The sequence below is a fragment of the Sinohyriopsis cumingii genome, chromosome 11, assembly GCF_028554795.1.
Source record: "Sinohyriopsis cumingii isolate HCF-2022 chromosome 11, ASM2855479v2, whole genome shotgun sequence".
In the NCBI taxonomy this organism is placed as follows: Eukaryota; Metazoa; Mollusca; class Bivalvia; order Unionida; family Unionidae; genus Sinohyriopsis; species Sinohyriopsis cumingii.
In genome coordinates this window covers 8,655,558-8,669,393 of record NC_142971.1, presented here as the reverse complement: position 1 = coordinate 8,669,393, position 13,836 = coordinate 8,655,558, and the positions used below count along the sequence as shown (strand labels likewise).

Sequence of the window (13,836 nt, the reverse complement as noted above, 5' to 3'; positions counted from 1 at the left end):
GATAAGAATTAGATCAAATTTGAAATATGGTCGGTCTTATGTCATCAAGATCATGTATGCTTTGATAATGAGTGAGAACCATGAGGTGATCTTGATTCAGATTCTCTGAGGTTGGTAGCACTCTGATCTGATTTTTATAAAATATATGCATATCATAAAGCTCTTGGTTTGATACTGAATGAGATGCACATATATAAATAATAAAGTGATCTTTCATCTGATTTGCTTAACTTGTTACCACTGTGGAAGCAATAATTCTGATCCTGTTCTGATTAAACTTGGGATATGGGTGTAAATATTCAAGATTGTGGATATTGAGCAAGATCAATTCATATTAATGAGGTGATTTTTTAAATTAATATTGGATTTTAGGAAGGAGGCTTTTCATTATGTCTTTATCTTTAAGAACTTTTATCATGATAGCGGGGGCCCCAAGTGGCTGAGTGGTCTAAAGCGCTCACCATTCTGGATCGCTGCCATCTCACCGCTGTCCACATGGGTTTGAGTCTCAGGCATGGTAACGTTGGTATGTGAGAAAGCTTGCCAGTAGCTTCTCATGGGTCAGTGGTTCTTCCCGGGGTTTTCCAGGGTTCTTCCTCCACCAGTTACACTGGCCGCCATGTATAGCCTATCTTATGCTGAAAAATGGCATAAAACCCTTTCTCAACAGTATGGCAACAGTCATGATATTGTAAAATAGGTCTTATAAGCATGATATAAAATGTGGTAGATACTTACATAAGCTGTGTTCTACATAAATGTGAAATGGTCACTTGTTATATAAGCTAAGTGAGTGATATCAGGTCATTTTGTTTAGAAACAATACTGACCATTACTCAAATTCTGTCAACAATACCACAAGTTGCATGCCCTTTAAATGACTTTGTCACAAAAATCACTCAAAAGAATTGGAGAAAATTTGAGAGCAGATATCTTGGCATAAAGGACTTTTATGTTGAAAAATGATCGACATTTACCAGTGTATATTTCACCATCCTGTATACATCGTTCAGTGCCATTTGTGCATAATTTTATTCATCTGTTCAAAAACTTATCAGTCAGATTCAGCCGTATTTAGCATAGAATATTCTGCTTTCAGATTATTGCAAATGATGATGATGATATAGCCACCATTACTAAATGCAGACAAACATTAAACTACTGATAAACCAAAGAGCAGAATTTGACCAAATTTGATAGGAACCATTCCAGCGCATTCATGCTTCTCCAAGGTGATGCTGAGCTGCCAATAAATGTAGCAACTATTGCTAAAAAAATAACTAATATACCATTGTCACTTTATGGTCACCAGATCTCACATTGACTTGAACTGAATAATTCTGTGTTCCTCATTTTTTAGCTTTTGTTTAATTTTCAAAGTGATAAAGTCTAACATTGAAGGAATATACAGCAGTAATGATAATTGGATTACTTGCCTCCTTGTGTAGATTAAAGTAAAATAATTTATTGGCATGTTTAAGCAAATATATTTGTGTTGAATTTAGAAATAAACAAGTATATTCATGAGATATTTATCTGTAAGCCCCATTATGTTGCCACTCCTGAGGAGTAAATTTCATAGTATTTTTTTTGCACATATATACCAGTTGAGATACTTTTGAACACTGCCTCATTGGTATGAAGTGGGTGGCTACTAGTTGTGCGTTGCTCAAAAGAGGAACCACTGAATTTTTACTGTTAGCAGTATGGTATCAGTATGTTCATAATTTGAGTATCAGGAAAGAAATATTTGTAATATTTCTACAAGCAGATAAGTACAGAAGGACACATGGCATTTCATTCTGTTTCAGGATGTATCCAATTATGATAAACGGACTAGAGAGTATTTCTTCCCATCAAAAACAGAATTGTGTCGATACAGGATCATCACTTGTACACTAGTGACAGCTGGCAGGTAGGTTGGAGATGTCTGAATATGGAGGGCGTAACTGTTAATATTTGTGTTGCAGTTAAGTTTAATAATTCAAATACAAGTGAATGATTAATAATTCTGCATTACACTGAAAAGAGTCACATGGTTTATTTTGAGCGTGGTAATGAGGGTGATGGAAATTGTTCAATTACATTTTACTACTAGTGCAGATGACTTTAAACAGCACATGCATCTGAAGTAGCTCTGTACAAAATGTGTCTTAGCTATGATCTAGGTCATGTGACCAGTACTTCACTGGAGAAATCGTTATGAACATTTGTAACTTCTTTTCTAGTAAATTGTCTTCACATTTACTGTTGTCAATGAAAATAATTTTAAGGTGTTGGTAAGCATAACTGTGACATGTAAAAGTTTCTTTTGCTCTCAGTCAACTTGCTTTTCAGTAAAATATAATTCTTACTTTGCACAGTCCGTGGCATTCATTGAGTGCCATTTTGACTTAGTGTAGCATTGATGAATTTGTCGATCAGTGAGATGTTGCATTAGTCAGTCTTTTATTTGGCAAGTTGTCACGTAATAAAGTTGCCAATTCTGTGAGTTGTCAAGCACCCATCTATAAACAATGGTGGAATACCACCACAAGATGTGAAAAATAACATATTCACAAGTTCATTTATGGTAGAAAAGATTATCTTTTGGACATTTGAAAGCAGAGGTCACCATTGTTGCAGCATTGGGTACTTGAAACCATGATTTTCTATTGTGTAATATTATACACAAAATCTAGATCCAAATGCTTTCTTGTTATTTTAAGACAAATTTTGAGAACAGCTACTTCACAGAGGCACTTTGACTCCTATTTTCTACATTTATCCTGTGCTGAAATGTAAAGTCAGGGAGGTAATGTGCCAGTATAAAAACCAACTGCATCATGATCTTCATTATCGTTACCATCATCATACAACCACCACCATCATCAGCATCACCACCAACTCTGTCTTCATGATCTTTACTGTCATCATCATCTCTCTAATATACAACAGTATACTACATATAGGCAGAATACTGTTTTAGTATATAACTCCTATAATGGAAAAGCTGTGTGTACATTAATTACAGACAATTCGGCAATACCATTGTTCATTTTAATACTATCAAAAATACATAATCTGTCACTATTGCCTTTTCTGGGATGGAATTACCCTAGTCCACATTATAAAATGTATTCTTTCCAGAGATAGAACTTTCTAGAGAATCTCATACAGAAAGAGCACAGACCCAGTCTGGCACCCACATCATAGACCCATGCACAGTAGCTGTCCTATGCAGAAAGAGCACAGACCCAGTCTGGCACACACATCATAGGCCCATGCACAGTAGCTGTCCTGTACAGAAAGAGCACAGACCTAGTCTGGCACCCACATCATAGGCCCATGCACAGTAGCTGTCCTATACAGAAAGAGCACAGACCTAGTCTGGCACCCACATCTTAGGCCCATGCACAGTAGCTGTCCTATACAGAAAGAGCACAGACCTAGTCTGGCACCCACATCATAGGCCCATGCACAGTAGCTGTCCTATACAGAAAGAGCACAGACCTAGTCTGGCACCCACATCATAGGCCCATGCACAGTAGCTGCCCTATACAGAAAGAGCACAGACCCAGTCTGGCACCCACATCATAGGCCCATGCACAGTAGCTCACACCATTCACTATCAGCATCAATACTTTTATTTACTCCTCTACTTCCGTCATTCTGCCATTGGTGCACAAATTGTGAACATCTGGACAATTGTCCAGTTTGTTGTTTATCATCACCTTCAGGGTTTGGGACCTTACTGAGAGTTTGCACATGTATAAGGGTATGGAAGGAAAAACTTTTCTTCCTGATTTCTAGATTTCTGGATAGTATGGGGTCCGACCCTTAGGGTTTCAGACAAGGAAGACCTCTTCATTCGAGAAGAGCACTTCTAAATCCCAGATGGGTATGGGATCTTGTCTGGGCCCTTTGGGACTCAGAAGATTTTATCCCAAGAAGTTATGGGATCTTTTAAGACCCTAGGATCCCTAACAGGTGATCCAACTCAATCGCTGCCTAAGAGGGTTTGATCTAGCTTCCACAAAAAGGGGAAAATGGGTCAAGAGTTTATATAAGGTTTGAGAGCAAGTCATGCCTTCAATTCAAGGAAGAGCAGCAGCACCTTTTCAAAGTCTTTAGGTCAGTGAAGACAACAAACAGATTGAGCTTTCCTGAAAGGGGAGAGCCGTGATGAGAGTTCTGAGTATGGGTCATCCATCAGATCAGAGTCACCTGACCGGTCATTGGCTGGGGACCAAATACAGGACACCAGTCAGCAGTGGTCAGTGACCAGTCACTGGTGTTTGAGTACTGGTCACTGGTCTTTGATTTGAATACTGGTCAGTGGAGTCTCATTAGTTGATCAGGTCAATATGCCCCCAGTCTCCACTTGACTAATCAATCAAGTTTGGAGTAGGGAGTCATCATATATGTGTTTTGCTTGGAATGAGGACATGTTCCCCCTAAATCCCTACTGAATGTTTGACCAATAATTTCATGCAAGTGAATTATCCTTCCCATTTTTGATGTCATGTCTGGGCATTGTACTCATAGTAGTTGTGATGTTGCAAACTAAGATAATCTGCTTTTGTGGAGTCAGTGGGGGTGGGGCTGGTATCTTCTCCCAGATGCTTTAGGAAAACCAAGAAGCATTCTCATACACCCAGATCTCCCCCTTAACACAGATGTGGGGTTGGAATGTCCTGCTTCTCAGGAATGAGAGCAGGATGAAGATGTCATGTTGGTCTTGATGGACTCTAGTGAATGTTTTTAAGGAACATGCTGAGATGGTGCCTCCTTCATTTGGTTTCCCACCCTCCTCCCACCTGTCATCTCAGGTGAGAGGAGGAAGAGATCTTCCAGATTTACGTACTAATCTCTCATGATCAGACAAGAAGAAAATTCTCTTTAATTTGGAGAGACTCTTTCTGGCTGTCTCATAACCAGATTCCTCTATGCTTCCCCATATAGCTCAGGTTAGGAAGCCCTCTTGAAGGCTTTGAATGGGTCAGGAATTGCTAAGGGATGGTCTCCCCATTTGCTGAAATCATTTGGAGACCAGCTACATAGTGCATTCCCCTACTTAGCCACTTAAAACCTAGCTTTGGATGCTGGAGCATCACAGGTGGGGATTTCAGTGGGGATTTGGGCTCACCCTTCAGTTAAGGAGGCACTGGAACTTAAAGCTAGGTTGCTCATCACTGTAGTTTCAAATGCCAATCTTATTTCGATAGCCTCCTTCACTCTTCTGAAGGAGTAACCGCTATATCCAGTGGTGCTACACTGTCCATAGTGCTTTCAGTGGAGCTGTTCCACCTCTATAGGGATGTTGCCTTGGAACTCAAAGGTCTTATTCCCGCCATGGCTTGTCCTATTTTCAGAGGGTTGGTTGAGCATTACATAAGATCAGAAGATACTAGAGTTTCCTCTATTCACAGGGAGGGCTAACAGCTTCATTTCCAGGACCACCCACCTCTTTCAAGGACTTCAATCCTGTCTCATCAGACACAACTGATTCTTTTAGGAGAAAAGGTGCACACTGTTATGTGGAATGGCACAGTGGGGAGTGTAAAAATTATCCATTCGCTGGCTCTACTCACAAATTTTCATGGTTTCCAGAACGGGCTGAATGCTATGGCTTATCATTCATCTTTCTTCCTTAAACATGTTTCTTCAGGATAAACCATTCAGGATGGAGACTACTGCCTCAGTCTGGAAAGTTATAAGATGCAGTGACTGGACAATCTCCATCAACCATCAGGTTGCATATCTTCACATCCCAATCATTTGTCCTTACTGGCATCTCGTTTGGCCTGAATCAGGATGTTTTCCTTTGATGGGTACTGATGTTTGACCAAGCTTCCACTACAAGGACTTTTACCAGGGTGATGGAAGTAGTTATCACTCACCTGATGGTTCTGGGAATTTCCCATCCGCCAGTATTTTGACAGCTGATTATTGCAATAGAGTCTCAGAGAGTCACTCTTGCAGAAATCCTCATAGACCCAGCTTGTATTTGTTCAAATCAGAGCTAATTCCTTCTCAGGACTTTTTAAACATGGATATGAACTTCCTCACCAATTTAGAATGAGTTCATGTTCCACTGGACAAGACTGACATAATCCTAGCTCATTTGGCAGCTCTTCAAGCCAAAGCCTAATTAGCTTAACTTTATCTATACCACCTGAGAAGCTTGAACTCCTCAGTAGACTTTGTTCCCCATGGAACTCACACCATCTACAGACGCTCATTTTGGTGAACTGGAGACTGCACTGGTATTTTGAGTCAGCCTTGATTTTTCTAGGTTCTGATAGTCCTGCTGTGGCCTCAATAAGTATGGTTCATTAATCTTCTCTACCTGATAGTAGATCTTCTGTCGTGATTTAAGTTAGATTTACACCCCAACACACACAAATATTCATACACAACTAACATATTCAAACACACACAAATATTCACACACAACTAAAATTTTATTCAACTTTGTTCAGTATCATACTCTGTTTTGTTTACTACTACAGTACACTACCTTTTCTGCAATTGTGCAGTATGTGGTGTACATTTTGTGCACATCTTGTGTAAGGTTTCATTGAAGCATAAATGTACACAGAATATTCTGAGATCAGGCTGGACTCAAACAGTGAGATAACAGTACTATCATAGCTTGTTTAATACTGTTTGGATATATTTATTATCATTTATACAGATAAAAGATCATTCTCTTTATTTTGGAAAAGAGAAGATAAAAATATGTTTATTTTTTGATAATTTTCTTACCTTTTCAGTTTTTTATTCTTTGGATAATTTCCTATTTTTTATGTATATTATGATGTTATATTATGAATTGTATCAATACATCATCACACTTCCAATATATTGCATTGCAATGAATCAGAATGACTTTGATGATAAATTCATCCATAAAAGTAAGTATCATGAAACAAATGGACATTGATGAATTGGTAAACACGTACGAGGCTAGGCCTGGCTACGAAAACAGTTGGGTGTATAAATTGGCCAATCAGGTGCCTATTCAAAAGTTTGTTCACTATAATAGATAAAGAGAAAAAGACAGAAAACACTTCTTGATTTTTTTCATATCCAATCCCTGTATTTTAAATTGTTATGCATTTTCTAATATATCTGTGGGTTTTTTCTTTCCATCAAGTAAATTGAATCTTCAAACAGAAATTATCATGTTGATCATAAAATAGCTATTTGAATTATTTTCCCTGACTTTTATGTTTTTCAAACTTTGGTTTATACACTTCAGTATTCTGCAGATGTCAAAATTGCTAAGGCTTGCATCATCTTGGTGATTACTACATGGTCACCGTGAGGCTGGAAGCACAGTAGTCTTCCATTTATATCACTTCTACCATGAAAAGAGAGGTATCTTATGGGGAGGACAGTGCTTTAGTGCAGAGTCAGGTTGTCACTATTAGGGGGTGGCCACTTTTTAGAGGGAAAATTTAACTAGACTGCTTTAATTTCACATTGCAGACTTTGTAAACAACCATAGGCTTAACATTGAATGTTATTAATTAGAATGAAAGTTTTTGATGACATACATTTGTACCAAAGATGAAGAATGGTTGTTGTGTATTTTTAGATTAGCATCTGCCAATTTTCCACCAGGACATTTCACCCATGTCTTCATAGATGAGGCAGGTCATGCTGTTGAACCAGAAACATTGATAGCAGTAGCTGGTATACTGGACCCTAACATTTCTGGTGACAAGGCTTGGGGACAGCTGATACTAGCAGGGGACCCTAAACAACTGGGGCCAATTCTTCGATCTCCATTTGCAATCAAATACGGTCTAGGTAAGTGAAAGGTTTTAATATGTGTAGAGTTTGGAATATGTTGTGCGGTTAATACACATTGAACATATTTATTGAGGGCTGTTGCAAAAGTAAAGTATGGGGTTGTCAGAAGGTGCTTTAGTAAAAAGACCTTTGCATCAAATCAGTTTTTGATTGGACTTGTCTACCCAGAATTCTTAGAGTACTATGTAATCTGGATTACCCACCACTATTGATACATAATTAAAAGTGAGTGTCTCCCTATCCCTTCCAGTTTTCAGTTTGTGCATAACGTGGCGCATATCAAGTTATTTTGTTATCCATGTTCTTGGTTTTCTTTTTCATTCGTGGCACAATAACTTAACACTGTTACACTGTTTTTTATTACCAGATTTTGAAAGTTGCTTGCATTTGGGGCAAGGCAGAAATCTATCAGTTTCATGTCTAAAAAATCATAGGTCTAGGTCACTGGGACTGAATAAAAGAAAACTGTTTCTTAACAATAACTGGATTTGTATTACAGACGCTTTGACCAAATTTTGCAGAACACTGGCATTTGAGACAAGAAAGACACCTGTTGATTTTGGGATCACAAGGTAAAATGTCATGGTCAAAGAAACTTTGAAAAAAACTTGGATTCTGCACAATATCATGAGGTTTTAATTACTTCCTTTGCCATTGTAGATTTTTTATGCGGCAATTCACTGAGCCATTTTTGGATCAAAGGTCAACGTCATGAGAATTAAAAGAAGATAATTTCAATCAAACTAGTTAAGTTCTTTACCACTTGCATTGACTGAACTTTGTAGATGGCTTGCATTTGAGACAAGAATAACATTATACGGTTTAAATGGACACCCAGAAAGAGAAAAGTTTCCACAAAATAGCTGAAGTTCTGTGGTACAAACCATTACCAATTTTGTTTTTAAATTTTGTAAATTCAATAGTCTGCAACAGTTCCTCTCCTTTTTCGGAGTAAATTAAGTGAAATAAGAGCATTCTATTTTATCCATATGGCACTGTATATGGTACAGACAGTTTAAAAGAGGGAGACAAAGTTATAATTGCTGTAGTGACAGCACATGACACTATCTTCTGCCATAATTAGATCACTTGGCACGACCGCTCTGGTGGCCTAAGTGGTTAGAGCATCCGCATCAGATGCAGGAGGTCAGTGGGTTCAATTCCTGGCCGAGTCATACCAGAATCTTATATAAATGGTACTATCAGCTACCTCACTTGGCACTCAGTATTAAGAGGTTAGTGTTAGGACTGGTCGGCCTGGTGTCAGGATAATGAGACTGGGTGGGACATCATGCTACATGTCTGTGGCATGATAGCCAGTGCTAGACATCACTGTAAACTGTCACACTGCAGACATCGTAACGATATGACTGAAAAATTGTTCAAGCTATGTTAAAAATCTAAATCATATACACACACGTGACACTATATTGAGTCATAGTGACATCACATGGCACTATCTTGAGTTGATTACTGGATAATGCCTCAAGTTTTAGTGCAGAAATTACAGTCTTACTCCCAATTGGTTAAGTGGTCTAAAGCACTCACCTTTACTGATCACTGCCATGTCACCTCTGTTTGAATGGGTTCGAGTCTCAGGTTTGACCAAGTAGGTACATGAGAAAGCTGCCAGTAGCTTCCTGTGGGTCGATGGTTCTTACTGGGGTTTTCCCAGGTTCATCTTCCACCAGTTATACTGGCCATCGTGTATAGCCTATCTTGCACATAGGAACAACAACAGCCATACTCCAAGCTTTGAACTCGATTGAAACCTCTCCAAAGAAGAAATTAATCATCTTTTTCGATTCCCTTTCCACATTCAAAGCCTTGCAGAATCCTAAAATTTGACAGCCTGCTAATAATTCAGACATTAGAGAAACAATATTCTCATACAGTCAAGGAAAAGTATTCTGTACTGTTGGCTGCCTGCTGACATTGGTATAAATGTAAGGGAAGGGTAGATATAGCTACCAAAGCTGCTCTGCAATTATTTGTTTCTGGATATATATACTGTATTATCATCAGTTTTTGTGAGGGGCCAATTTTCATGGTTTTTGTTGTTGCCCTGAACCACAAATTTAAATCCCCAACAAAATATGAGTCACATATGATGATGCCCCCCCCCTTCTTACAGTGTTTCATTCCTAGAGATTAACATTAGTATTTGACAAATCAAGGCCAATAATGTAATCTGGTAATTAAATATTAGCTTCTATATTTTTTTGTTTTATTTTTTATTTAACCTTTTTAAACAAGAATTATAAATCATTTTATATTGTATTGTTGCACACGTTTGATAAGGTATCTGATAGCTGTAATTTTACACTCACTGCCTTAAATCAAACAATAGTAATACCAAAAATGAAAGAAAAAATAATAAAAAATAACAGTATATGAAAATTAAATTCAATACTTATTCAAATTGATCCTTCATTTGAGTACAACTGTTGTTGAAAAATCTAAGTCCTTCTGAAAGCACATTTCATTTTATCCATGCACAGATTTTTGAACAAAGCCACTATATCAACATCGTGTCATTCAGGTCTCATGGTACTCACAAATGCTTCTCGGGTAAATAATCCCCAAATTGCTGAATTAAACAAGTCCAGCTTTTTCAATACCACTGATAATTAGGTCCTATCTTTCACTCATTGTCACGTGAGCTGCAGTTATCCATTCAGCGTGAATTTGCTTGATTAATGAGGTTGCAAGGTTTACTAATACTGTGCACTGATCATCACCAGTAACATCTTTTTCCTTAATGGTGTCCATGACCTGTTCAGCATACCACTCGTGGAACTGTGACTTTAATTCTTCTTTAATAACCAATTGGCCTAGTGTTGTTGGCTGCGTTGGCTTTCTTTGATGTTGAGTACTCAAATGAAAACATGGTGAAAATGAGTAATCTTGACAGGTATTTTGTTTGTGCTCATATAGATGGAAGGATTGTTTTAGTGTTTTTGGCTGCGTTGGCTTCGACTGATGTTATTAATTTGGTTGAAAACAGGGTGTAAGTATTGAACTTGCCAGGCCTTTGATTTGTGCTCATACAGGTGGTAGTATTGCTTTGAAGTGACCGCCATTTGCGTCAGCATAGTTTTATTCTTTTGTATTCTTTACTTTGGGTATTTGTAGAGGTTAAATTTTAACATCACATTAATATGTACAAAAAATGAACAGTTAGATATGATGTATATATCTTATTCTATACACTTATTCATTTGTTTTTTAAGAAATCCATTATACTTCTTTGTTGACATGTTTTACTCAGCTGTTTGGTTTGAACATGTATCTCAGTTATTGCCTTTTCTGAATTAACTTTCCACTTACTGGTATGTTTTTACTCCTTGCAAAACCACTCACATACTCGCTTGTTCAGATCTCCGTAAACTGTCCATCGTGCTGTGGCATATTTCCTCTGTGCTTGTGCATCTTTCTGCCATTCGTTTCTAATGGACTCCTTGTTTTTTATTACATTTTGAACTTGCGTTTTACCGATGCTTAAGCTGACTGCTATTTTGCGAGCTGTCTCCCCTTTTTCATTCCTTTCAATGACATTAATCCTTTCTTCCAGTGTTAAATTTTTTCTTTTTTTCAGTGGAGGTTCTGCCATTGTTATTAGTGTTGACGTTATAAAGACTATCGGTTTTGATCAGGTTTTGGGGAAATGTGGAATAAATGTATATTATGTACCAATGAATGAAACCAAAAGACATAATTAACTCAAAAAGAAACAATACATTTATTCTGAGACGAAGTTTAAATCAACAGCGTTATAGCTCGATAAACAAAGGTTGCGACCATCTGCACCCAGGTAAACAGATGGTGGCTTGGTGAAACACTAACAAAAGAAATAAAAAATAATTTTAAAAAAATCCGGAAATGATTCTCACTTACTAGTATTAAAGACAATGAGCTAATTCACCCTCCAGGCATTATGAATTAACTGGAAAGACAAATGATGTACTCAAACCTACACTGAAGCCCTTTCAAACGATTTCTCACTGGGACATAAGGACTACCGGCGTTTTCTGAGTTTTCATAAAGATAAAGAAAAAATACATACCTCTAAATTGACTGCGTATATCCATCATTACTCCCTTTGATGTTACTCTTACTGGCTATTCACATGACTTTGGCGCTACAATGGCGGTTAGTGACATGTACTTTAGTCTGGTTTACTGCAGTTTACAAATGACACTGTACGCTGGAGTTGTAAATTTCACAAAACTGGTACTGTAGCAAGACAAATTCTTTTTAAATACTTTAATAGAGCAATCTTTACTATTTATGCAGTCTTTGTTACAAAGGATTAAATGATGGTTAGAGGTGTTTATCTCGATATATGGTTGTTCAACTATAGTGTTATTTAATGTGCACTTTGTTTGCATACTACATTTATCCTGAGCTCTAGTGTTTACAAAGGATTAAGTTAAGGTCAGTGGTGTCAATCTGTTGTTTTTTTTTGGCGATGCGGTCATTCATAGCAGTGTCAAAATACATATTTTGCCAAGAAATCACAGTCGCTGGTCGCGTTCAGCAGGTGGTCGTTCATAACAGAGTGTTTATAAGGTAAAATCTATCCGTGCATTACGATTGTGGTCGGAAATGACAGGTGGTCGCTCATAGCAGAGGTCGCTCATGACAGGTTTTACTGTACTGCAGTGCATATATATATATATATATATATATATATATATATATATATATATATATATATATATATATATATATTGACTTCAAATATTATATAAATCAGCATGTTCATTATACTGAGCAGAATATATGGAATGAAAACTCCATAACGTGTCTTAGAACAAGTAAGAGATTGGTGTTATTATACTATTTGCCTATTGGACACACATACCTGACTCATCACCTACCTCCTAAAGGGTGAACCTTGACTGGAGAATGTGTATCCTGTGTTACAACTATATGGTTTTAAAATAAGTAACAGAAAAGAGCAAATGCTAACAAGTTTTGTCAAATTCAATAACTAATTTATTTCCCTTGATAAGAAAGTGAAAAGTTAAAAATAATTTATAGAATTGTGAATTAAAAACCAAAGTCCTAATAGTTCTATCACAAGTCCAAAAATATTGTGTTTTTAATGAATTCCAGTGGTGTTCTGAATGAATTCCAATCGTGAATGTACTGATGTACCAGTAGCCTGGAATACTGTTATTGTGCTAACAGTCTTGTTGTGTTACAGTGATGTAATCCAAAATGACTGTAAATGAATTCATAATAATACCACAATAGTGAAATGAAATTATTATTGAGTACTTTGTAATTCTAGTGAATAATTTAAGTAAAGAAATCTTATCAAATTAAAACTGAACACAACTAAAAAACTGATTCCACTTCAGATGTTAAGGTAGGAATAAATAATTTCTATTTACTTCTTCCTTATATAAAAACCTAAGTCACAATGCGAGAACCAGGATGAGGATTCTAAAGTTCATTTCTTGAACATTATAAGTTGTCACCAAGATCAAATTCTCTTACTAAAGATTTAATAAAGAAAATATAAAACATAAGTTAAAGCAGGATTTTACAGGGAAATACCATTGTCCTTAACTTAGATCCAAGTAAACATGTGTATCTATATAAAAAATGTTCTGTGTGTGTGTGTGTGTGTGTGTGTGTGTGTTTTATTTTTGACATAGCTTTAACAATTTTTCAGTCATAATGCGACAATGTCTGCAGTGTGACAGCTTATAGTGATGTCTAGCACTGGGGCATCATGCTGCAGACATTTAGCATGATGTCCCACCTAGTCACATTATTCTGACACCAGGCCAACCAGTCCTAACACTATCCTTTTAATGCTGAGTGCCTATCGAGGCAGCTGTTAGTATCATTTTTGGTATGCAGGGTTTCAAACCCATGACCTCCTGCATCCAAGGCGGATGCTCTAACAACGAGGTCACCAGAGCGGTCAATAATGATCTTTATATATGATCTAAAATCATAGACAATAATTATGTATGTAAAAAAAGACATTAGTGAGGTAGGCTTAAACTCCTACCC

The 13,836-nt window shown here is 37.1% G+C and overlaps 1 protein-coding gene across 1 annotated transcript in view; it reads left to right on the top strand.

Annotated features, from left to right (window-relative positions):
* The window catches only part of LOC149787585 (putative RNA helicase mov-10-B.1), a 63,516-nt gene that overhangs the window by 37,133 nt on the left and 12,547 nt on the right, over nt 1–13,836 (top strand). Inside the window, exons 11-12 of the mRNA XM_089973761.1 lie at nt 1,812–1,915; nt 7,586–7,800. Of these exons, the coding sequence (XP_089829887.1) occupies nt 1,812–1,915; nt 7,586–7,800 (319 nt within the window). The remainder of the gene's footprint in view (nt 1–1,811; nt 1,916–7,585; nt 7,801–13,836) is intronic.